Below are 24,267 nucleotides of genomic sequence, written 5' to 3'. Positions count from 1 at the left end.
GCATTAGGAGCGGGAATCGGGGAGAAAGAGGACGTGGGGATCTCGACCTTCACCCTGCCCGCCGTCGGAGGGGCCTTCAAGATAAACTTACTTTGGCAAGGATGATGTCCAGAGAGCAAATATTTATTCGGGACAGAGTGAGGGGGTGGTGCAGAGATCGTACCAGGCGGTTGAGCCGATGTGGATTTCAACCTTGGGTTTGGCCTGGCATTGGAAGGAAAGTCAATATTTTTGAGCCCTCACAGTGGGCCAGGTCCAGGGTCCGACCTGCACACACAGTGGAGAGGGAGCTCTTCCAAGCAAACCTGGAGAACCTTCTTGCTGTGTGACCTTAGAGAAGTGAAGCTGCCTCTCAGAGCTGCCATTTCCCCGACCTGTAGAAGGGACAGAGAGGGGTGTAGATCCTCACCTGTAGAAGGGACAGAGAGGGGTGTAGATCGCAACAGGAGGGTCCGGAATCCCGCTGCACCGATGCCCCTCCCCGTCCAGTCCTCACCCTCTCCTGTCTTATCACTGCCTGCCCCCCCTCCATGCTCCAGCCGGTAAGGGTTAAACCCAGTGAGCTCATGTGATCCCCTGAACACATGAATCATCCCCGTGGCTCCTGTGCCCAGCGTGGGGAAGGGGCAGATGCTGTGCCCCCAGGTTGCCATGGCAACCCTGCCTGTACCAAAACTGCAGGCACCTCTCGGCCCCAGATCCACCCTCTTGGGGAACTCGGGACCAGTCCCTTGCATCCCCTCCGGGAGAGGCAGCAGGGGCGGCTGAGAGGGTAAGAGAGGGGAGGAGCTGGTGGAGGCAGCTTAGCCCGGAGCTGGGCAAGTGTAGTCAGAGGCAGGGAGAGGAAGCAGAAGACGCCGCCAGGAGAGGGAGACAGACCGACCGCCAGCCACAGGTCCTCAGACTCCACCTGAAGCCTCAGAGGCACAAGCCCGATCCGGCATCCCTCCACTTCCCCGGGGCAGCCGCGCCTCCCACGCACATGCCCCCACACGCGCGCACACTCGTTGGCACACACTCCGCACACCCAGCAGCAGCAGCAGCAGCATTTCTGCACAGTGCCGACTAGGGTGGGTAGGCAGTCTGGCACGTGAAGTCCCCGAGGGACAGTGAGCGAGCGAGTTGAGACTTGGGGGGGGGGGGAGAAAAAAAAAAAACTGGGGCTGACGCCAGCTCCCAGGCGGCCACCTCCCGAGGCCCCTCCTGCATTCCTGGGCCGTGCACCCCTCGCCAAGACAGGGGGCTGATGTCATTCCCGGCTGCCGCCCGCCGGGCCAGGGGACCCAGGCCGGGTGGCTGCCTCCCTCCGGAAGTGAGTGCGCTGCCTGCTGGCCGGCAGATTCAGCTTCGGGTCTAGAGTCTCCAGCTCCCGGTACTGGTTCAGGTGAGAAGAGCCTGCTGGGGACTGGCCGCCCTCTGTGGTGAGTGGCGGTCCCCCCCAGGTGTGCATGGGAGGTCTACCTGCATGGAGGGAAGTGAGTTTGGGGTGCCAGCCCCCACAGCCTGCTCCTCATAGCCACCTGCTCCTCCTCGAATACAGCAGCGCTGGCCCCGGGGACTAGAACTGGACGTCCTGGTTGGCTGACTTGATGCTCTTGCTGGTGACTAGCTACTGACCCGTCACTGTCCCCGTTTTGTGTGTGCGTGTGTGTGACCCGTGGACGCCTATTGGGCCATGTTTACTTTACTGGGACTGATGCGCCCTGCTGGGTTTCCCGTCGGAGCCCAGAACTTCTTCCCAAGGACAGCCACCGCGGACGGAGGGACCAGGACGCTGGCAGCGCTGGCCCCCTAACTGCCTCGCCCGCCCCCCCCTCCACTCCTCCAGGCTGGCCTCATGGATTACCTGGGCGACAAACTCTCGGTGGCCCAGACGCACATGACCCAGTGGGTAGGCACCGTGAGGCGGTCCTTCCAAGAGGCCCTGCACGTTGTGACAGCCACGGTGAGCACCGATCGGAGCGGGGAGACGGCCAGCCGCACCCCGTTCAAACGCACCTCCTCCTTCAGACACCTGGCCTCCCGGAGCCGGGAGTCCTTTCGACGCTTCTCCGCCCGCAGCCAGCAGAGGTTCTCATCCCTCAGGAAGAGGCAGCCGGACTCCGAGGCCCCCGATCTTGTAAGCTGGGGATGGATGCGTGTGGTTTAAAATAGCAAGGCCACCCTGGGGAGGTCCCCTCCCTCGGGCACCTGGGAGGGGGCCGATTTGCAGTGGCAGCCGGAGAAGGACTTTTCCCCTGCCCGTGAAAGAGTGTGGTCCTGGGACCCTGGTGGGAAGTGGAAGGCTGGGGCTGGCCGCCCTGGGGGTGCAGCACCCTCCTCCTGGACGCCAAGGGGGAACCAACTCAAGGCTCCTTGTCTGTGAGCAGGGCTGCTTCGGGACACTGCGGCCCCCACAACACATGCTCACACCTCTATTTTTAGGGACGCTTACTTGACACCTGCTCTGTCTCCCCTTGCCCGCCCAGGGTGACCAAGTGGTCTTGTCATACGCATGCTGAGTTAACGTTGTGGTCTGTTTGCCATTGAGCAACAGTGAGATCTCTGAGTGATTTCTGAGGGGAAGAGCCTTGGGGGGCCAGGGAGCAGGTGGTTTATCTCACTGGCCTGGGAGCTGAGACTTGGTGAGGGTGGAAGGCTCAGGCCCACCTATTGGGTTCCATGCCTGTCTCTCTTAAGGGCTGGGAGACCAAGGCGATAATAACCAGCCAGGAGAAAGCCGAGCAAGTGGCATCAGGCAGGCAGGTTTGGAGGAGGAAGGGTGTCTGCATGGGCACCCACAGCAAGGTGCGGGAAGTCTGGCTGGGAGACAGGCTTCTCTGATCTTTGATAACTCCGGGGACACTCATCACGTCACTAGCCAGGATTGAGCTTAGCGAGAGCGCCCTGTGTCTTCAGAGAGCTGGCCTCTGCCCTGGGCTGAGCTGGCCCAGTTCTCAGGAGCATTGGAGGCCAGGCACCGAGCTGAGCCAGCTCTTGTATCATCCAGAACCAGTGGCCATGATGGGACCAGTGTGGGGCGAGGGAACCCCGGGCAGGCCCTCTGCGCAGTGAGGTCTCCCGGGAGCTCACAACTGCCCCCAGAGCTGCAGGGACTTAGCTCTCCTCCGCCGGCCTGAGTCACAGAGCAGCCAGGCAGGGGCTCACCCAGGCCAGAAGCCATGCTTGGAGGCTCACATGGGTGAGGGTGTCTTCCTTGTGTTGGGGTCTTCGCTCCTTTGGGGCCCCATCCCTTCTCTGAAAGGTGCAGTTTGGCTGAAGGAAGATAATCTCTCTGTGTATGTCTCAGTTTCCCTGTCTGTGTCTCCTGGCCCTGTCCATTCTTCTTGTGCCCTGATCGCCAGGATTCTCTCCGGGGACACTGGCTCTGTTCCCTGCCCTCTGCCCCAATCCTTCAGGAGCTGTGTGACTTTGGACACTGTCCTACATCTCTAGGCCTCTGGAATGTGCTCATACGGCCACAGGCCAGCCTCCCTGGTGGCCACGCAAGTGCATGAGTGACTGACACAGAGTTCAGCCCCTCACTGTCACAGGGGACACCGGGCGGTGTGAATACTTAGTGTGGGCATCAGGTCCCTCCCACTTAGGCTTGGCCTCTGCTGTGTGACAGGCATGACTGGCTTGGGCTCAACCCATTCTCAAGTCTTCGGTTTCCCTCTGTCCAGTGAGGGGACCCTGCTCTTGTTCTGAGATGGAGTGTGCCGTCAGCGCCCTGCTGGCACGTAGTGGGTGAGCACTTGTCAATCTCTTGGGTACCGAGCTGTCCTACTGTGTGGGGTGGGGCTCTGTGTCCCCCTGCATGAGGTTGGATCCCAGTCCACCTCCTCCCAGATGGTGACTTCGGGCGAGCCAAGGTCCTCTGCCCTCCCTGGACCTTCTTTCTGCCCTTCGAGAAATGGGGTTCTGGGCGGATAAGGCAGTGGGTGTGACCCCTGTCTCGTGTGCGAGACAGCCAAGTCCTTTCTCTCTACATGCCTTCAGAGGTTTCCAACAAAGCGGAGAATCTGCACACACACACACACACACACCCCTTTCGCTCTGAACTTGACTTAAATATTTGTCTCATGGGTGGGAGCTTCCTGAAGCCTCAGAACGTGTGGGCAGGCGGGGGCGGGGCTTCGGGCATTGGTCCTCCTACAGGATTAATCTCCGTCATCTCCCTCAGCTCTGTTCATCCAGAAAAGGCCCTCGGGCTGTGTTTGCAGGAGGCTCTGTGGCTGCCTGGCTGGAAATCTCTCCCCAAGCCGGCCTTGAGTCCTTGGCTGGTGGCTGGCCTCTAGCTGTCCCAGATAAGAAAGGCAGAAGATAAAACAATGCTTTGCCCAGCCCCGGGAGGGAGGCAGGAAGGGTCACTGGGCAGGGAAGGAGGCTGGATGTCTTAGAGGCCCAGAGAACCCGAGGAGGGAGGGACAGAATGGGGGCCCGGGGGACACAGACGGACACAGTGGTGTCAGTCTCAGGAGGCCTGGACATGAGGAAGAACCAGAAGTGTGTGTGTGTGTGTGTGTGTGTGTGTGTGTGTGTGTGTGTGTGTGTGTATGTGTGTGGTGTGTGTGGTGTGTCTGTGATGGATGTGTGTGGTATTGTGGTGTGTGTGTGTTTTGTGTATGGTGTATGTGTATGTGTGTGGTATTGTGTGTGTGTATGTATATGTGTGTGTGTGTGTATGTGTGCGTGTGTGTATATGTGTGTGTGTGTGGTGTTGTGTGTGTGTGGTGTTGTGTGTGTGTGTGTGTGTGTATGTGTGTATATGCAGTGGAGGGGGCTGACTAGGAGAGCTCTGCATGCTGCACAAAGCTGGAGTGGACCCAGGCTGATGACCTTATCCAGGTCAAACCAACCCTTACTGCCTCACTCTTCCCATCTGTGAACTGGACTCCCCTGTTGACTTGTCTGGCCAGTGATTTGAGCCCGCCTCCTACCTTAAGAATCCCTGCTGTAGCGGCCACCCCTTCCCAGCTATGAGGACAGGTTCTGGAACCCTCATGGTACCCGAGTCTGAGATGCTCAAGTCCCCCATGTAAGCTGGTGCAGCGTTTGTGTGGTCTGTGCACAGCCTGGGGTACGCTCTGTCAGCTCCAGGTGCTCTCGGCACCCAGCACGCCACGGATGGCGTGGAGATGGCCCTGTCTGCATCCCCACATCTCAGTGCAGAGCCAGCCCCTACCTGAGTACTTTTCCAGGCAAGCCCCCGCACACACTTCTGGAGCCTGCCACCTTTGCCCAGGCTACCCTTAGCTGTGGTGGTAGCCCGTCAGTTAAGACACTCCCAGGCCACCTGGATAACCCGGGGTGACCCTGCCTCCAAGTCCCTAGCTTAACTGATCCGTGGAGACCTTTATTTCTGAGTGGAGCACACTTGCCTCCCTGGGGCCACTGTCCTAGCCACCACACCAGGCCCTTCCTGTCCGATACAGTCCGTCCAGCAGCCTGAGGGCCAGGTCATCCCCCTGCCTCACCTGGCCCGGGAAGCCATGACTTCTTGCCTTGTGGTCTGGCCCTACCTCCCTTCCACCCTGAGTCCTTGCCTCTGCCCTGGAGTAAACCAAGGATCTAGGAGAGTGGGCTTTGGAACATGGATAGTCTGGGGTCTGTCCCAGGAGAGGCAGGTGAGCATGCACTGGAGAAGAACTTACCCAGTCACCAGCCATCTCCTCCCAGTCAGGTGCCACCTGAGTGGCCTTTGCTTCTCCGGGCTACTAGAAACAGGAATAGGAAAGAAACCAGCTAGGGAGTGGGTGGCCTCCCTCATTGCTCTGGCCTCAGAAGAAGCGCAGAGGGGCTCCACGGGGCGGCGGGGGTGGGTAGGGAGTCATGAGGTGATGCTCAGTGTGCCAAGGAGGCCTGAGGCAGGAGCGTTGGACGGCAGGGCTGAGCCTGGCGTGCAGGGAGAGCTGCAGAAGGCCGGTGGTTGTGACACAGTGCGACAGGGTTGTGAGCGGGACAGGGAGGTGGACAGGGCCTGGCCACGCGGGGCTGGGACCGCTGGTGAGGCGTTGAGTCGCACTCTCCGGGGGTTTGCGACCAGAACGTGCCGTCATCAGTGTGGACCTGTGTGGAATGTTGGATGAGAACAGACTTAGTTATTTACTTATTAGGCACCTCCTGTGTTCCCAGCATGGGAGTCTCGTCTTCTATTGGGTGCCTTCTGTGTACCAGGGACAGACACGTTGCATTTCTTAAGCACCTACTACACGCCAGGCACGGTTTTTGCATCTCTCCTGGATCCTGGTCCCCGCAGAGGTATCAGTTCAGCCACGTAGCCCCTCCTCTCTCTCTCTCCTGCCACTGCCCACACAGAGCCCCCCCTGCCATGCATCCAGGCTTCCAGCTGCACCCCAGGACTGGCATGATGTCACTTGTCCATGGGACAGACAGTTTTCTTCTGGCTAGGCCCCTCCCAACCTCAGGTCTCTTTTCACCCGTCCTGGCGGCGGCGGAATGATGTCACTCGGTAGAGAACAATGGTCCCTTTGTGGACCCAGAGGGCCCCAAGGCTGGGCCCCAGAGCAGGTGCCTCTGGAGTTACATCGGGGTAGGACAAAGGACTTGGCTGCTCCCCTGGGAGCTGCTGGGCCCCTGCTGATCTCCCTGCCCCCAAAGTGGGGTGTGTTCACTTTCCATGTGGCAAATACAGGAACACATGAAAAAACAAAGTCCGCTCCCTCTCCCTCGGATGAAATCCACTTGGCATCCCAGCCTCTTCCTTCCTGTCTTTTTTTTTCCTTTCCTCTCCCAAGCTAACCCCTGGCCTCTGTCTCTTTGCCTTAAAGAAATGGACCGGTCCTCATGGCTCTAAGGAGCTGAGCTAGCTCCCCGGCGCCCTCCGGCCCTGGTGTCTGTGGGCTCCATTACCCACCGTCTGTCTGGACGCTTGGGTGTCTTCCCATTTGGGGCTGTGGGAAGGCCGCAGTGGGGTGGCCTGTGGCTGCTCTGGCCTCTCCGGCCTGTATCCGAGGCCCCCAGGGGCTCTCACTTCCTCCCTCCTTCAGCACCTCCACAGATGAGATGTTTTATTCAGACAAAGGCCTGTTGCTTCCTCTGCAGGAAGCTAGGCATATCAGGAAGGAAGTCTGGAATGTTCCGTGTCTCGGGGAGCGTGGTGTTTGGGCAGGGCGGAGAAACCAGGAGAGCGGCTCATACTGGGTTCATGTCAGCGCCTCCCTGTGCGCCTTGGTCTGCAGCCCTGCCCATTCCTACGCTGTAATCACTCCTGGAGTTCTAAGTCCTCCAGGCACAGCCGCTGAACCCCGGCTGGAAATGTTCTCTTCTGGAATGTCTTCACAGTACACTTGTGGATGTAAAGGATGACGAGGCGATCATAGATATCCAGTCATGGTGGCTCACACTTTTAATCCCGCTACTCAGGAGGTGGAGGCAGGAGGATCAGCCGTTTAGGTTTACCCTTGGCTATGTAAGGAATTCAAGGCGAACCTGGGATACATGAGACCCTGCTTCCAAAAGGTTAGGATTTTAGCAGTTGGTAGAATGCTGGCCGACTATGCCCAAAGCCCCGAGTTCAATCCCCAGCGCTCCACAATGAGGGTGTGGCGGTGCAGACCTGCCATCGGGGCTCTCGGGGGACAAAGCCTGAGCAGCAGAGTGAGCCCCTCAGGAGGAACAGCAAAAGCAAGTGATTATCTTCTCGAATAATTTAATTAAGTTTCTAATCTAATTTTTAGCAATGGTGCTGGTAGGGGTTGAGTCTGGACTCATATGTCTGAGTCCTTCCGTGGTCCCCAGCTGGTGACACAGTTTTGGGAGGTTGTGGTACCTTTAGGGGACATGAGCCGGCTGGCAGAGCCGTGTCCCGGGGAGCAGGTGATTGAAGGTGATATGACCCGGGCTCTCTGCCTCCTGGGTGTGAGGTGAGCTACTTTGTGCACAGAACCTCCCACCACGACAGTCTGAAACCATGAGCTGAGACAGACCCTCTCCGAGGTCCTTCTCTTAGGGGACAAACACACTGTCCAGTCGCCGGCTCCTAGGACCGTCCCATCTGCCTCAGGTGGAGCAGCCAGCTCTGAGGTGTCGGGGAACTGGGGGCCGGGCGTTGAATTCTGGTTCTGCCTCTTCGCCGAAGAGGTAGGTAGATAGCGTGGTTTCTTTCTGCCTCAGTTTCCACTCCTGCCAAGTAGGGTCCCTACCTCCCTCTGAAGCTGTGTCTGAGATGATTTACATCGAGGTTGTGCATGCTTGGCACTGTGTCCTACACGCATTAGGGCTTCCATAAAGGGTTGCTGCTGTTGTGGCTGTCACCTCACACTGGCCGGCAGCCACAGGGCAGCCCAGGGGTTCCAGCCATGCGGTACCTGGTACCCGTGTCCATGCTTATCGGCTAGGTCTGTAACACCCGCACCAAGTCTGAAATGTGCTTCTGCGCAGGCTCCAGCTCCCCCTCCCCATCCTCTGTCTTGGAGCAGTTAGTCTCAGAAGTATCTGGCATGCCCGGAGGATCCTGGCGCAACCTTACAGAGAGGCCCACAGGGCAGGGATTGGAAATGCGTCACCAGGGGACTGGCTCTTCCAAGGCTGGGAGAGGGCACCTGAGAGCCGGGTCCCAGGCTGCAGGTTGAGGCTTTACCTTGGCCAAAGCTGGGCTCCAGCCTCGAGAGGTAAACCCTGAAGTAGTCATTAAATGTCCTCCTTGATCCGTAGTTCTGGAAACAGCGTGAAGACGTGAACGGTTGATGAGGCGATTTGTCGGGTACTAGGTAACAGATACAGACTTCTCACTTAGACCCTCAGGAACGGTCAAGGGACCTACCCAGGGTCCATGTTAGTGGCTGCCTTCCTTAGCTCCAGGGTTCTCGCTCGTGAAGGGGGCTGTGCCTGCAGCCTGCATTCAGGGTCCCAGAGGCCTTAAAGCAAGCCATCCTTTTAGCAGTGAGCAGCGACCTGCTGCTCGGGCCGACCGAGTGCCTTGCTTGGCAAAGTGCTCATCCCCCTGTTTAGCTCATCCGTTCATCAGGTATGTGAGAGGCACCATGTACAGCTGTGGACTCACCACACGGGAGAGCCTTAGGGGAGTGGCTTGTCCCCAGCAGCAGTCTCCAGGCAAGGACTCCTGTCCCTGGAAAGGGAGATCCTGCAGCAGATGTTATAAGGAATTGGAAGTTGTGAAGTCTGGGCTGGGATATGGCTCAGTGGCTTGAGGGCTTGTCTAGACATGCCCCAGGCCCCGAGTTCAATTCCCAGCACTGCACAGACTGGGTGTGATGTCACACATCTGTTGTCCTGGCGTGGACACGGGAGAGAGACTTTGTCTGCCTCAGTGTCCCGGAGATGCACCTAGCACAGTGTGGAGGATGGCGGTGCCACCGGTGTCCCCACCATCCTCTTGTACCATGTGGAGCCGCAGGGACAGGCAGACTGAACACAGGGCGTGGCTTTCTTGGTCACACAGTTTTTCAGGAGGCCCAGTGGCTCTCCACAGTTAGCCCTACAGTTAGCCCTGAGGCTGGGCCGCCATGTGCTGTGTCTGAGGTGGAGCCGAGGCCGAGGCGATTTAACGGGTGGGGATATGTCCTAGCTCATGGTGTCTCGGGTGACTGTGACCTAAGGGGACAACTGTTGTACTCTTGAGATGGCCCCATGGGGCCGTGTCTTAGTCGCTGTTCTTAGAGCTGTGGCAAAACCCCTGACTTAAAAGGCAGGACGTGTTCCTTTTGGCTCACCGTTCCAGGGTGCAGCCTGTCGTGGCGGGAAGACACCATGGCGGGAACACGGGGCAGCCGCTCACTCTGGGGCTAGATGATCCCGACCTTAGGGTGTCCTGCACGTTGCATGCTCACTATGACTCTGGGTCTCTGTCCACCAGATGCCGGTGGCATATCTACCTAACCTTGGGGTATCTTATGCTCTCTGTAGCCCAAGCTGGCCTTGACCTCACGGTAATCCTTCTGCCTCAGCTTCCTGAGTCTTGGGATGACGGGTGTGTACCACTATGCCCAGCTCTCACCCCCAGTTTTGACAGCCACAGGTGTCCCCAAATCTGGAAGAGAAAAATGACCTTTCCTGAGAACCATCATTGTGGATCTACAGAGTCCCATGTAGGAGCTGGCAGATGAGGAGGGTTCCAGTCCCTGCTGGGCTCTGGCTGGTCACATAGCCTCAGTTTACTGACCCGGAGCCAAGCCACAGATTTTTTGCTCTGGGAGCATCCTGACTTTTAGCTTAGGAACCTGGCTCCTGCTATCATTTGGAGTGAGTCTCTTTGGAAAAGCAACTTCCTCCAGCAATAAGTGGAGCCATGATGAACCTGGTTCCAGAGCCTAGGAGACTTAGCCGAACGTCATACAGCAAAAGTGTGGCTTTCATCACGATTCCCTTGACCACGTGTTACCCCCATATCGCACAGGAGGCTGACGAGCCCAGCCCCCAGCCTTGCTAATGCCTTGAACAGTCTGTGAGACCCCACTCTGGGCTGTGAGGCTTCACATGCAAATATTTGCTTTATGCCAAAGCAAGTAACTCCCCGTCCCTCACCAGCTCTTCTGCAGGGCCTGGGCCACACCTGCAGTTCCACATCTGCGGCTGCTCGGTAGCAGGGAACCTCCTCTTTTCTTCGAGATATTTGCCTTTTACTGTGGAGGGAGAACTGGGAGGATTCGGGGGCCGTGTTGAGGCCGCTGCCATCTCCACCCTCAGCAGACATCTTGGCAGGAAGAGCCAGGAAAGTTCTGGAACCTCTGGTGCTGGGTTTGAAGAGCCGCCCACAGGGTAGTGAGTAAATGGTTTTATTATCCATAAAGGTTTTAAGCAAGCCCCAGGAGCCAGAGCAAATACTGCTCAAGGCAGGGGCTTGGGCAGGAGTTCTTCCTTGATGGACTCGGGGGCCTCCTCCACTGCCACGTGTGTATTTCAGCACAGAGGGCCTCTGGAGCTCCGGCTTGGACAGCCCTGTAGTCAGCTGTGTGGGGAGCTGAAGATGAAACACCCTTGCTGCCCTGGAGAAGCAGTGAGAAGCATTGCTCAGTGGGAACCATCTTGAATCCACCCCTCTCCCTGCCAGAGTGCTGGCTCTGGGCCTCTTTTTCTCGTCTGTTTGCGGGGCACTCTGGGGGGACCATTAGGGTGTCTTCAGTGAGCCAACTCAGGGTCCAGGTTCCTATTCTCCTGGTCTGCGATCTTGAACCAGATCCTGAGCCTCAGTTTCCCCATCTGTAAAGGGAACCTCTGTTCCGAGTGGAGAGTTTGAGCTGCCAGCACAGACCGGGTGTCGTTCCCACATGGCTTCACCTACCCCGTGCCCCTCTCCCAGACTCTGGCTTGGTAAATGTCTCCTCTCTAGGCATTTACAAGATTCCCCACCACAACACACCCCTTGACAACAGCACACAGGCCCCAGGCCCCACTGGCGTTTCAAGGCTCAACCTACTTAAAAAGTATTGTTTGGCCAGCAGAATGACACCACTCTGAGCGTTAGGGCCAGGAGAACCGTGAAGAGGGACCCGGGCAGCGGTGTCACGGGGCTCGTGCCACCTCCACCCCCGGCCAGGATCATCTGTTGACTCTGCCCCTCCCCGCCCTTCCTTGGTTGCCTGATCATCAGAGTGTGTTTATGGGGCTCTTCCAGCTGTGGGCTCTTCCAGCTGTGGTTAGTGAGGAAGGGCAGCAGGACACTTAAACCAGAGAATTTCTGTACCCAGCTGGGGCAGAGTGGTGGTAGCTGTGTCCCAGCCTGTGCTGGGGGTCTTTTCTGTGCTCAGGAGTAGCTATGAGCCCTTTGGGGAAGAGATGGGAACAGGCAGGGCCTCTTCGAGAGAGCCCCAGGGAACACAGAGTGAAGTGCCGGGTGGGTCTCAGAATACACCTGTGTAGCAAGACCTGCGGGTGAGGGTGGACACGTGCCCTTTAGTTGTTGGTGTCTGTTGAGCACTTGCTGTGTGCCACGAGGTTTGAGGCCATGCGGTTTGATGATGAGGCCACGCAGTTTGAGGCCCCGGAGCTCCATCAGGGAGGGGACTGGTCACAGCCCTCACAGAGGACGATGCTGCAGAAGGTGCTGCTGTCTCCACCACAAACAGCTCCTCACGAAGAGGTTGGAGCTGAATGAATGAATGAATGAATGAATGAATGAATGAATGAATGAATGCACAAATGGGGTGTGCCTTACTCCTGCTCTGCTCACGGAGGCTTCGGCACCTTCTCCCTGTTCTGCCTAGCGATTCTCTTGCTTATTTCTTTGAGATGATCTGCAACTCACTATGTAGACCAGGCTAGTCCCAGACTTGCGGCGATCCTCCTGCCTCTGCCTCCCGAGTGCTGAGATGAAGGGTGATCATCACCGTAACCGTGCCTGGCTTCCAGCTCTTCTCGTTGGGCCACAGAGCAGTTTTGAGATGTGTTGACCACTCCTGTGATTGTCACTTAGAAAACATTAGTGAATGAGTGAGTGAGTGAGTGAGTGAGTGAGTGAGTGAGTGAGTGAATGAATGAATGAAATCTCAGATTGTCCGGCGCAGGGCCCGGGCTCAGAGGAATTGTGCTTTCTTCCTAGGAATGTGGTTGGTGAGGCAGAGTCCAGGAAGATGCTGTGGCCAGCGTGACTGGATTAAGAACAGTTGGGGACTTTTGTGAGGCACACCCCAGGGGGTATCGGGGAGATGCTTCCACAGAGGGCTAACGGAGAAGAGAGTTCTGTCCTGACTGTGTGTGTGTGGGGGGACCCTCCCGGGGCCTGGGGCCATAGACTGGATAAAAGGAAGGAAGGAGAATGTGAACTGAGCTGTGGCGGTCCCAGCTGAGGTGTGAGCTGTCAGCAGCTCCCACCATGGGGCGGCCTTACCCTCCTCCGATGCACCGCGTCCCCTGAGCTGTGAGCCAAGATGGCCATGTCCTCCATTGGGCTTTTTCTCCTCCAATATTTGGGCACAGGAGAGAGTTAACCCATCCACTCACCCTGTTGCGGCCCAGCTGGCAGTTGCCCCCACCACTACCACGTGGGTTTTCCGTGGGTTCCTCTTCCCAAACCGATGAGTGTTGGTGTCCAGGGAAGGCTCTAGCCTTCTCGGAACTGATTTACATCCCAGCCTCTGTGGCTCGGGCAAGAAGCCCGTGCAGAGCCTCCGTGTGTGTGTGTGTGTGGGGGGGGTGCTGCTACTGTGTTACTAGAGCATGACCTTACCTTCCCGACCTCTGAGAGAACCAAAAGGGAGTGGGTGGGTCACCCTTAGTGGCCAGTGTCCTTGGGTTGGTGACTTTTTATTTTTACAGGACTGGGATGGAGCCCCTGGCCTCCAGTAGGCTAGGCAAGTGCTCTAAGCTGAGCCGCAGACTCGGGCCCTCTGATTTTTTTTTGTAGCTGGATTTCTGAGGACTATGTTCTGTACCCCCTAGACATGCATGGAAGACCTTTCCTTTACTGACAGTTGGTAAAAGCTGTCGAGTGACCCAGGCTCACTCTGGAGGCAGCACCCAGCTAAGCAGCCTCCAGTGTGACTTGGGCAGGACACGTCACAGTCCTGGGTCCCAGCCTGTTCCTTCTCTTATCCCTTTTCTTTTCACTACTTTTTTTCTCTTTGAAGTTCAAGGATAGTTTTACTAGCGTTTAAGAGAAAAACCATAGTGTGGATTAAGTGAAAATCCCAGCAGCCACCAGGAGGTAGAAAGTCACGCCCCTAAGCTAGGCACGGAATAGAAATGACTTTTTAAGAAAGGGGAAAGATGGAGAGACGGCTCAGCAGTCACCGGCCTTTGCTGGACTCAGATCTCAGCACCCACATGGCTCACAACCATCTGTAACTCCAGTTCCCGGGGATCGGATCCTCTTCTGTCTACACAGGTGCTGTACAGAGGAGGAACACACACACACACACACACACACACACACACACACACACACACACACACACTCACATCTTTAAAAAAAAATGAGTGACAGGAATTAAAGTGAACTCTGAAGAGTGGAAGAGGCCCATGAATGTAGCTAGAGTTTTCCTGCCTTGCCCACAGTCAGGACAAATCTCTCTCACCCGCCAGTCCCACAGCCGCTCAGACCCAACCAAGTAAACACAGAGACTTATATTGCTTACAAACTGTATGGCCGTGGCAGGCTTCTTGTTATCTAGTTCTTTTATCTTAAATTAGCCCATTTCTATTTATCTAGATGTTGCCACATGGCTTGTGGCTTACTGGTATCTTTTACATGTTGCTTGTCATGGCGGCGGCTGGCAGGGTCTCTCTGCCTCAGCCTTCCACTTCCCAGAATTCTCTTCTCTGCTTGTCCCGCCTGTACTTCCTGCCTGGCTACTGGCCATCAGTGTTTTATTTATTAACAAATCAGAGCAACACATTTAACATACAGAGCATCTCACAGCACCCAGGGGCTGAGGAGAGAGCCTGCCCCCTTTTTTCTTGGGGACAGTATGCCTTCCTTCATGGGCAGGCTACAGCTAAGCTTATAATTCATTGCCATGTATAATTGCCATGTGTAAGAATGTTATCAAGAGATGCATAGTATGTAAGTCAGTATTTTGAAGATACCGTTTACATGAGATAAAATGCGTAGATTTTTGAGGGGTGGGGAGAGTATCTCTATGTCCCTGTACATTTATCCTATGCAGCCCTGGCTTCTCTATGTAGACCAGGCTGGCCTCAAACTCACAGAGAGCCTCCTGCTTCTGCCTCCCGAGTGCTGGGATTAAAGGCCTGTGCCACCATGCCCAGATAGCTTAATGGATTTTGACAGATGTGTATACCTACGTGACCCACCTTCTAAAGATCCGGAGCATTCTTTTTTATTATTATTATTTTAAGTTGCAAAATATTTTTATTGTAAAAATAATCAATAGAGGTTGACAATGCAAATGTCATCTCAGGATGTTTCCCCTTGGTCCCTGAATTTGCTCAACTCCTGTGTACAGCAAGTTTCCATCCAAATTTCTCTGACTTAATGGTCCTTTTCAAATACGCTTATTGACTACATGTTTATGTTGCTTTGAAACAAATAAAAATCCATCTGATAGGAAAATCAACCAAGACGAAAACAGGAACAAACCCCCAAGCCCTAGTTCTATTGTGCTTTTCTTTCCCATTTCCTACAGGGAGACAGACCTATATAGCTCAGATGCTTCCAAAACTGAACAGCGATGTAAAATTAGTACTGCAACCACATAGTGAGCTACCAGTGAATCTTCCATCCACAAGTTACTGAATCAAACTCCAGGACATCTGCAGAATTATGCAGGCTTTTAAGTTTGGAAGAGAGAGAGAGGGAGAGAGAGAGAGAGAGAGAGAGAGAGAGAGAGAGAGAGAGAGAGAGAGAGAGAGAGAGCTTTTAGCCCTCTGGTTCCCCAGATCTGGAGCATTCTTCTCCCTCTGGAGGTTTGTCTCCAGTTTATCCCCCTGACCTGGCATGCTGTAAACATTGCTCTTGAGCGAATGAGCAAATTAATGAGTAAATGAATGAATGGGTGTGCACTCAGATGCCACCACATGTGACTTCAGAACTCCAAGTGTCATCCCAATGAGCTCTTGTCACCAACTCTGTCCCCTGATGTTTAAATGAACGAGCTGTGCTTCCATGCTGTGGTCATTCAGTTGATTACTTCAGGAGAACACCTTACAGGCAAATTGCTGAGGAAGAAGAATGGTCCTGTTGGGTAGACACAAGGCCATTGGCGAGGGGGGTGAGAAGTCACAGCTTCGTAGATATCTGTCCTCCTCCTGGGGAAACAGGTTCTGAGGCCCACAGTGCCTACCATGAAGGATGTGAGGAGTGTGGGGCTGAAGGGTTGGAAGAGAGAGGGAGCCTCCAGCCCCCAGCCCCACACCTTAAAGCATTCTTCTTGAGTGGAAAGAGGAAATGGGAAGTGGAAACTCCACAGCACACTGCCAGCCATCCCTCCATCAGACAGGGGATTGGAAGGCATGAGGGGTTTAAGCAGAGGGTCCTTGGCAGCTTTTTCCAGCCCTAGAGACCCAAGGCTTGGGACGGGCCCAGACATCTTTATTCTTCACTGCCCACTGGATGTCCTATAGAATCTTCTAGAAAACTCCCTACCAAACAAATACTAGTAGTAGGTTACAAAATCAATTAAAATAGTCAGTAGGCTTCAAACCCACCAACAATGTACTCTCAGAGAAAGAAATTTGGAAAAATACACTATTGAAAATAACTCCAGAAATACATTCTTTAGGAATATACCTAATCAAAGAAGAGAAAGGGCCCCCCTATGATGAAAAATTCACGACACCGAAAAGAGAAATCAAATATAATACTAAATGATAGAAAGACCTGGCATGCCTCTGGACCAGCAGAAGTGATACTGTAAAAATGGCCGCACTACTGAAAAGGGCCCACAGGTTTAGTGGAATGCCTGGCTGAATTCCACGTTCACAGATTTAGGAAAACCAACCCAAACCAACACAGGAACTCATGTGGAACCAGGGAAGCAGAGCGGCATCAATCCTCAGGAGGAAGGACATCGATGGAGGTGTGACAGTGTCCGACCTCAAGTTATGCCACAGAGCTGAAGTGACAAAGGCGGCTGGTACTGGCATCAGAATAGACAGGTAGACCAGTAGGACGGAGCACAGGACCCAGAAATGCACCGACAAAGCTCTACCCACATGATTTCATAAAAGAGGCAAGAACAAATGTTGGGGAACAAAGGGGGACTCGTTCAATCAGCGTGCTGGTAGAACTGGATATCCACCTGCAGGAGAGTGAAGTTAGATCTGTGATGTTGTACAGAAATGAACTCAAAGCGGATCAAAGACATTAATTGAAAACCTGACACGCGGAAACCTCTAGAAGGAAACACAGGGACACTCCTGAAGACACTGGGGTTGGTGGGGACTTTCTGAACAGAACATCAACAAAGCAGGAACCAAGTGTCAACAGATGGGACCTCATGAGAGGAAGGCTTCTACATGGCAAAGGGAACTGCCAACAGAGCGGACAGTCCATGGGACGAGAGGAAATTTCCACCAGTCATACTGCAGACAAGGGGTTATATCCAGATTACACAGAATCACAGAACGTCACTGCCAAGGAGATAAAACTGCCTCTCAGCAAATGGGCTACTGAATTGAAGAGGTGATTTTCAAAAGGAGGGGAAGGAGGAGGACCTATGGACAGGCAGACAGACAAATGGCCAGTAACGATTTTTAAGTGTTCAGTATCCCTAGTCATCAAGGAAATGCAAAGTGAAACTACTTTGAGGTACCACCTCACCCAGTCAGGCATAAAGAAACCCCAGGTTTGGGATTTAAGTTCACAGGGTGCCAGCACGCATGCCTGAGTTAGTTAGTGCCCACTCTCCTGGGCCCAGCGGGTCCCCACTGCTTCCAACTTGGTGTCAGATTTTCTTTCTCTGGGGCTGGGCAGCTGTCTCCAGGCTATTCATGCCCAAGGGACAGTTGATGAAGTCACCCTCCAGGCCCCTGGCTGGCTGGTTCTGTGGCCAGGCAGGTGAAGAATCCTTCACACCAGCCAGAGCTGATGTCACCCCAGGAAAACAGTCGGCACAGGGATGGGGTGAAGGAGGGTGGGGTGGGGTGGGGTGGGGTGGGGTGGGGTGGGGTGGGGTGGGCCCTTCCTCTCCATGGTCCCAGGGCCTGCCTTGCTTGTCCTTGCGAAGGGCTAGGGACGGGGAGGAGAAGTGGAACAGGACCTTCTCCCTGATGGCTGAGGATCTACTTGACGCCCTCACCTCACATCTCAGACGGTGAACACGCGTCCATGTTCAAGCTGTGTCTCTGTGACCTTCAGCAGGTCACGTTGGCCCTCTGTGCCGCCTCTTCCTCGCTGAAGAGAGTGGTAGCAGAACCCCACAGGGCTGTCCTGAAGATGATGATACCAGGTGTCTGGAAAGCTATTTAGTGCCCCAGGGAACTCCCCACCACCCCGTTACTATGGCGATGTATGATGGCGGGGAGGAAGGCGGTTGTGATTTTCCTTTGTGAAGGAAATGGACACACCAGCTCCCTCCTGCATCCCATCACTGACATCAGTGTAACCCAGTAAGACACAGGGCCTCGGAAACTGTGCTCAGGGGAAGCTCTGCTCTCTCCATTTGCGAGTCATTGAGAGTGGCCCTGGGATCCCGGGCAGTGTAGGTGAGGGTCAGGGTCACTGTTCAAACTGCCCAGGCTAGCCTGGGACCAGGGCAGGTGGCTGCTGCTTTAAAAGGTCCTGGTTCTCAGGTGCGGGCTGCGGCCTGAACCCCCTGGGGTGGCAAAGCAGGTTGAACACACTCCCCAGAGTAAACACTGATCCAGGATCAAATCCCACATAGGCAGCTTGACACCCTGGTGCCCGTGGGCAGGTCCTGTCCTTCATCTCCTCATCCGCAAGATGCCTCTGGAGACACAGGAGTCTCCAGACACAGGGTGTGACGGGACCTCCTAGCGGGAGTGAGGATCCAAGGTAGATTTTTTCTAGTTTTCCCTCAGGGTATCAGGGCTAGGAAGGGACGCTGCCTCCCCTGAGTCTCAATTGAGCATTGCCATTACAGTTTCCCCCCTTCATTTTTCTGATCTGGAACTTTCCCGTAAGTCTTTGCTGGAACCCTTGGTCTTATTGAGAGCTGTTCCTCAAAAAAGAATAGCAGAGAGGGTCCCTTTAAGAACCACTTGGTCAAGCCTTAATCTTAACGCAGGAAGGACATCTCAGAGCCTCTGAGGGTGCAGCTATCTCCAGAGATTGCCCGAGGCTCTCTGTGCTCCTGAGACCTTAGTGGAGGAAGCCGCTGTGGGTGGCTTCACTGACCTGAGTGGGCATGTCCCACGGCAGTGAGCACATACATCAGCTGTGAGGTGTCCTTTCTCAAGGTTGCTGATGTGAGTAGGCAGTCGCTTGCAGGATGCAGGATTCAGTAGTCTGCATGGACTGTAGGACTCGGTGCCCCAAGCGTGGTGACACTCACCTGCGCTCCCAGCACCTGGGACGCTGATGCGGGAGGATCCTGAGTGTGGGTCCAGCCTGGGTCGGATAGCAAGACATGTCTCAAAAGCAAACTCAAGTGAAACAAAACCAGAGGGTGTGAATGTGTCCGGCTGGGCGGGCTGTCTTGTGTAACACTGTAGGAAATGCCCCTGGCTGCCTTTCCCATTCAGAGCCTGCTCACTGGATGCATCAAAAGCCTGTTCTGCGAGCTGTATAAAGTCAACCATATACATGCCCTCCCCGGGTTTCACTGGGCAGAGGGAGATGTCCATGCAGTCATGGGTTTCACGATTCCCTGAACAGGCAAGGTGGGCAGGCCCGAAAGGACCCCGAGACTCCAGAGGAGAAAACTTCCGCCATCTCCCTTTGTCCCTAGGGGCAAGTTGAGGCCCGGAGAACGGGGTGACTCAGCCAGAGTCACATGACCCCTTTGTAGTAGACCCCAAACCCCCTATTTGGGATTGAACTGTGGCGGCGGCTGAGCTGTTAGGCCCGCGCCCGGGCCCAAGTGAACTCGGTCATAAGTGAGTGGAGGGTTCCTGGATCAAGCAAACCTATAGTTTAATTAGTGAGATGACCACAGGACCTGGCAGTCGGGTGTGATCACCACGCTGTGAGGGTGGGACCTACCTCCCCACGCTGAGAGAGAGGCCAGGGAAAGCAGATGCCCCTGCTCTTCTAGCCCCGCGGATGCGCGGGGTCTGTCCCTTCATTGCTTTTCAAGGCTGGTCATTTTGTCCTTGGCATTATCAGTTTGTTGAAGCCGAGTCACGCCCCAGGGACCCTAGAACCAGCAGGTTCACTGTCTGTGCTGTGGCAGACCAAAATGCTGGAAGGTCCGTTCTGTCCCCAGCACAGAGGCCCTAGGAGTGAGGGGCCGTGGGGGTCCTGGGCTCAGAGAGGGGAGGCAGCCAGGTGGTGTGGTGAGTGAGGTTGTACATCCCTGCTCACACTTCTGCCAGCTTGCTAGATCCTTCCTGTCCTCTCTCCCTCCCTCCCTCAGTCTCTCCTTCCTAGGGAGAGATCTTAGACAACTCACTCGGGCACTGAACTCACTACTCTTGAGGAGGATGACCCTGGACTCCACACCCTGCTTCCCTCTGCGGTGCTGGGATGTTGGGCATGCTCCATCCGCCACATTTGGTGTATGCAGTGATAGCATTTGAACCCAGGCTCTCCGTGTATGTATTAAGCAGAGCAATCTTACCAACTCAGCTACATCCCCAGCACCCCGCCTCAGTCTCTCCCTGGGTCAGAAGAGCGAGCGCCGTCCTGGATACACAGACTCACACACAGGTTGGTGGAGAGATCCAAAGCTCCTCCATGCTGGGGCATCATTCACCAAACACCTTTCTAATCCTGGCTAGCCTGTCCCACCTGACAGATGCCACGCCAGCCCCGGGGAGGAGCTCCTGCCGCACCCGGCCTTGTCCACACAGATGACATTTGTGATGACTCCAGTCCCCGCTCCCCATCCTTTATACAGCCCAGTGTCGGCCACCGGCAGGGACACACCTTGTAGGCTCAGGAGGTGAAGGCGAAGGCGTAGCAGCCGTGGATGGGTCTTGGGCTGCTCCGTGTGTGTTCCGTCTGTGGGGACTGGGCCTGCCTGCCGTGGCTCGGAAGGAGGCAGCCTCCGGGTCCGGTGCCTTCCGCCGTGGGGACGGCTGTGGGCGACTCCAGTAGCGGCTGCTGCTGTTTTTCCTGCTGTCTTCACACTGTTCAGATTTCCTTCCCACTGCTCAGGCTCAAGTATCGATGCCAGACGTGTGACTAATTAGCGCCTCTTAATTGGGGAAATAAGGCCTTTTAGGTGCTGTGGGAGAGGCTGTCTGACAGGTGTCAGTGCCGGAAGAGGACAGGAAGAGCATTTCCTCCCGGGGCAGCCTCCTCTTCACGTTGCCCACCCGGTTTCCCAGGGAGATTCAGACAGCAGCCACAGTGCACGCAGCCAGGATGGTGGCGGCTAGTGCGGACTGAGCATCTATCTGCTGCGTGCCCAGCACCACTCGGTGCTCTGGTGGTCTTTTTCTACCTCTTATCACGCCCCTAGGCAGGTGTGGGAGCTGAGGCTCAGAGGGGCCAAGCGACCTGCCCGCGGGCCGGCTGCAGAATCTTGGTGGAATCATAGCAAATCATAGCAAAACCACAGAACCATCCCGGAGCTACGGGCTCTAGGGTCGTCTGGGGTGCAGAGTACAGACGCCACGAGATGGGGAGGGAACACGAGCCCCTGGTGTGTGTCTGCCCTGTGTTGTGAGTCAGATGGTATGAAGCATCCGTCTCACTCACTGGCTTTTTATAATGCCTTTCACATGCTCACGCACTCTCTCCTGGGTAAAGACGCAGAGGCCTAGCGACATGGAATGGGTCACCCAGGTCACATGGCATCCAGCTGAGGTCTGGCTGGCTCCGAGTCCCCACACTCGCCCTTCCAAGCCGAGCTTGGTATTTCTGGTCCCGTCCCGACAGAGATAGGAGAATCTGGGGTGAGGCTGGCATATCTCTGTGGGTCCAGCAGAAGCCCTCTGTGAGGCCAGAGAAAACCTAGCCTCAGCTTCTGCCTCCACTGTCCCATTTGTACCGAGGGCCCCTCATCCCTGGTCCCCGCCAGCATTTGGGAAGGACTGGAGCCCTGATGACAGGCTGTGGGATCGTGCTCCACCGTTCCCTTTCCGGGCCTGTGTTTCTGAGGATGCGACCGTACCCAGTAACTGAGTCACAGAAGCAGGGAGGCCAGACGGACGGATGGACGGGGGACATGTGAAGTACAGAGCCCTCCACCGAGGCACCTGTCAGATAATCATGAGCCAGGGCGAGGAGCCCAGGCCCAGTTGGTCAGTTTTTCTGTTTCTAATTTCTTCCTGCTGCTCAATGACAGGTACTAATTCTCTTTTCTGTCTTCAGTGAGGTCTGTTCAAAGCAAGACAGATCTTGCCCTGTACTTCCTGGGAGAGCGATCCTCCTATAGTTCCTGACAGCGAAGACCGTAGATGGGAGAGGTTGAGTGACTTCTGTCCAAGGCTGCCGAGCCAAACTCCCCTCAGCTGCCACAGCCGGCTCTATCGTTTGTTTCCCCCAAAAGCATCCTGCGCCCAGCGGGTGGCTCTTAGTCCACACTCAGTACATACTAGTCTGTTTTCTAAGTACTTGCCTCAAACATTGCCCTTTGTATCTGTCAGGTTAAGACTCGTCTTTGCGGCAGTGACAGGCATCCCCCAAGCTTCAGCCGTTGAAAACAGAAACAAGCTTCCTGGGTACTCTGTGCCATGGACAGTGGCTGTGGCTGTGTCCTGTGTCACGGCTTAGAGAACAGCTTGTCTGGAGAAATTCACAGCCACGTGACTGGCAATACTATGCAGGAATCGGGACTGTTTCTGCCTAGAAATGAGTGACATCATTGAGTTTCATTGGCCAGCGCACGTCATGTGACCTCACCTGGCAGTGGTCCCAGTGAGATCTTTAGACCAGTTTGTCAGGATCAGTCAGAAGAGGTCCCAGCCTTGCTTCCCCATGGTGGCAGGCTGGAGCCTGCGGGTGAACTCTCCCTGCCTTATCAGGGACCAGGTCAGGCGTGCACAGACAGCCTCCTCTGAGCCCTGCATCTCCATTTATATATTTTGTTCCTGTCACTTTATTCTCGGAGGTGTGACAGAGAAATCCAGACATCGGTGAGGGTGCTCAGGCCTGGGTCCACCCTACCCCAGGTCATCCCTGTGTTCTACTCCCCATGTCCACCCCCGTCCGCACTCTGCATTCACCCTATGTCAGCTCCTGTAACCACCCCTAGAGCTCTCTTGGCCTGTGCCTACCCAGCATTCTGTGAGGCATGTCACTTGCCTCCGAGATAGAATCCACACATTTCCGCTTCCTGGTGGCTCTAGGAGGGTTCAGAGATCTCAGGCAGGGTGGAGTGTCAAGACCCCTCCCTGTGGCTGGCTGGGGGGCGGGGGGGGGGGGTGGCTCGGCAGGTTGCTGGCTTCTGGAGGAGCCCTGATTGCTGGGGAGACCCTAGGAAGTGGAAGAGCGTGTGTGATAGGAGTGGAGGACAAACCTCCAACCCGAGACGGGCTTAGCCTTGGACGCTGACTCTGCCACCTGCTTGCTGTGAGGCCTTGAGTTTACTGCACAGCCTCTCTGAGCCTTGTCCTCTGGAAGAGCAGTTTTTACCGCTGTCTGTATCCAGGATGTACAGGGGACAGCAGCATCCCTGTCACCTCTGCTTACCAAATGCCTGTGACAAGGCCGTGTACCTTCTTCTGAGAGAGAGGGACGGAGGGAGGGACGGAGTGAGGGAGGGAGGGAGGGAGGGAGGGAGGGAGGGAGGGAGGGAGGGAGGGAGGGAGCAAAAATCCGGACAACAGAGGCCCCGGAAAAGCTCAGGGTGAAGGATGGCACTGTGGAGGCATCTGGGGGAAGGAAGGACACCCCAGTGTGGGGACTCTTAGTGAGACCTCCTTAGTGAGACCATGCTGTGGGCAGCTGTGCTTGTGGCCAGGGGCTGGTGAATGAGATGAAGAGGTGGGGACCAAAAGAAGCCACCATGTGTGACAATTTCCTGTGACTCCTGTGGTTGTCTCAAAGCGTCTGTGGTTAAGAATTCAGGCAGAGGGGGCTGGAGAGATGGCTCAGAGGTTAAGAGCACTGGCTGCTCTTCCAGAGGTCCTGAGTTCAATTCCCAGCAACCACATGGTGGCTCACAACCATCTGTAATGAGACCTGGCGCCCTCTTCTGGCCTGCAGGCACACATGCTGTATACATAATAAATAAATCTTTAAAAAATTAAAAATAAGATAAAAAAAAAGAATTCAGGCAGAGGTCTTCCTTCCCCACCGGTGGAGTTCAGCTGCCTTGGGGGGGGGGGGACATCGAGGGCTAGCCCAGGACCTCCGTGATGTTCCTCCCCACGTGGCTGCCCCAGAAGGTCATGTGCTTTATTGGCCCAGCAAGGACACTCTAGTGCGGGACAGCAAGGTTGAGTCACACCCTTCCCCATGCAGTGTGATCGTGGGGTCATGTTGGCATTCACCACATGCAATCCACAGCAGCAGATTGGTGTGTGAGGCAGGGGGTTTTGGGGGAAGTGAAGGAGTCTTGGTAGGACCGGGTGATGGCTTGGGGCTTAATCTGTGTGTCATGGCAGGCTCTTGGGCGGATAGCACCATGGGAGTCCACGCCTGTATTCCGAGCTGCTTCCACAAACTGCACGGCAGTTCTTACGGCGTTACCGTCTCCTGGTGAGGATGCGGCTGTGTGGGAAGTTAGAAGGGTGGTGTTCTCCTTCAAGCCTTTCCTAGAGTTTCCGTGGGCTCCGGGAGGAAACTGTCCCTGAATCTTGATGATTTCTGAGACAGTGGTTGGAATGTAAACT

At 55.4% G+C, this 24,267-nt stretch overlaps 1 protein-coding gene and 1 long non-coding RNA gene across 10 annotated transcripts in view; one reads left to right on the top strand and one right to left on the bottom strand.

Annotated features, from left to right (window-relative positions):
* The window catches only part of Kiaa1671 (KIAA1671 ortholog), a 148,932-nt gene that overhangs the window by 91,224 nt on the left and 33,441 nt on the right, over positions 1 to 24,267 (top strand). Inside the window, exons 1-2 of one of the 8 annotated variants that reach the window (XM_042268353.2) lie at positions 371 to 1,384; positions 1,829 to 2,119. The exons of 6 other annotated variants lie outside the window; for them this stretch is intronic. In XM_042268353.2, the coding sequence (XP_042124287.2) occupies positions 1,838 to 2,119 (282 nt within the window). In that variant the 5' untranslated portion in view covers positions 371 to 1,384; positions 1,829 to 1,837. Of the gene's footprint in view, positions 1 to 370; positions 1,422 to 1,828; positions 2,120 to 24,267 lie in introns of those variants that run through there. One more of the 8 variants, XM_042268354.2, reaches the window with a different exon arrangement.
* On the bottom strand, positions 103 to 3,498 carry LOC107402116 (uncharacterized). 2 transcript variants are annotated; one of them, XR_013047573.1, is made up of 3 exons: positions 2,650 to 3,498; positions 1,462 to 2,124; positions 103 to 374 (listed from the first exon to the last, which is right to left on the bottom strand). It is a non-coding gene; the product is annotated as an uncharacterized LOC107402116 (long non-coding RNA). The 2 variants fall into 2 exon arrangements; XR_013047574.1 differs by lacking the exon at positions 2,650 to 3,498 and adding an exon at positions 2,435 to 2,643.

This window comes from Peromyscus maniculatus, chromosome 23 (assembly GCF_049852395.1).
Source record: "Peromyscus maniculatus bairdii isolate BWxNUB_F1_BW_parent chromosome 23, HU_Pman_BW_mat_3.1, whole genome shotgun sequence".
NCBI lineage: Eukaryota > Metazoa > Chordata > Mammalia > Rodentia > Cricetidae > Peromyscus > Peromyscus maniculatus.
The sequence above is the reverse complement of the archived record's forward strand: the minus strand, read 5'-3'. Positions and strand labels throughout refer to the sequence as shown.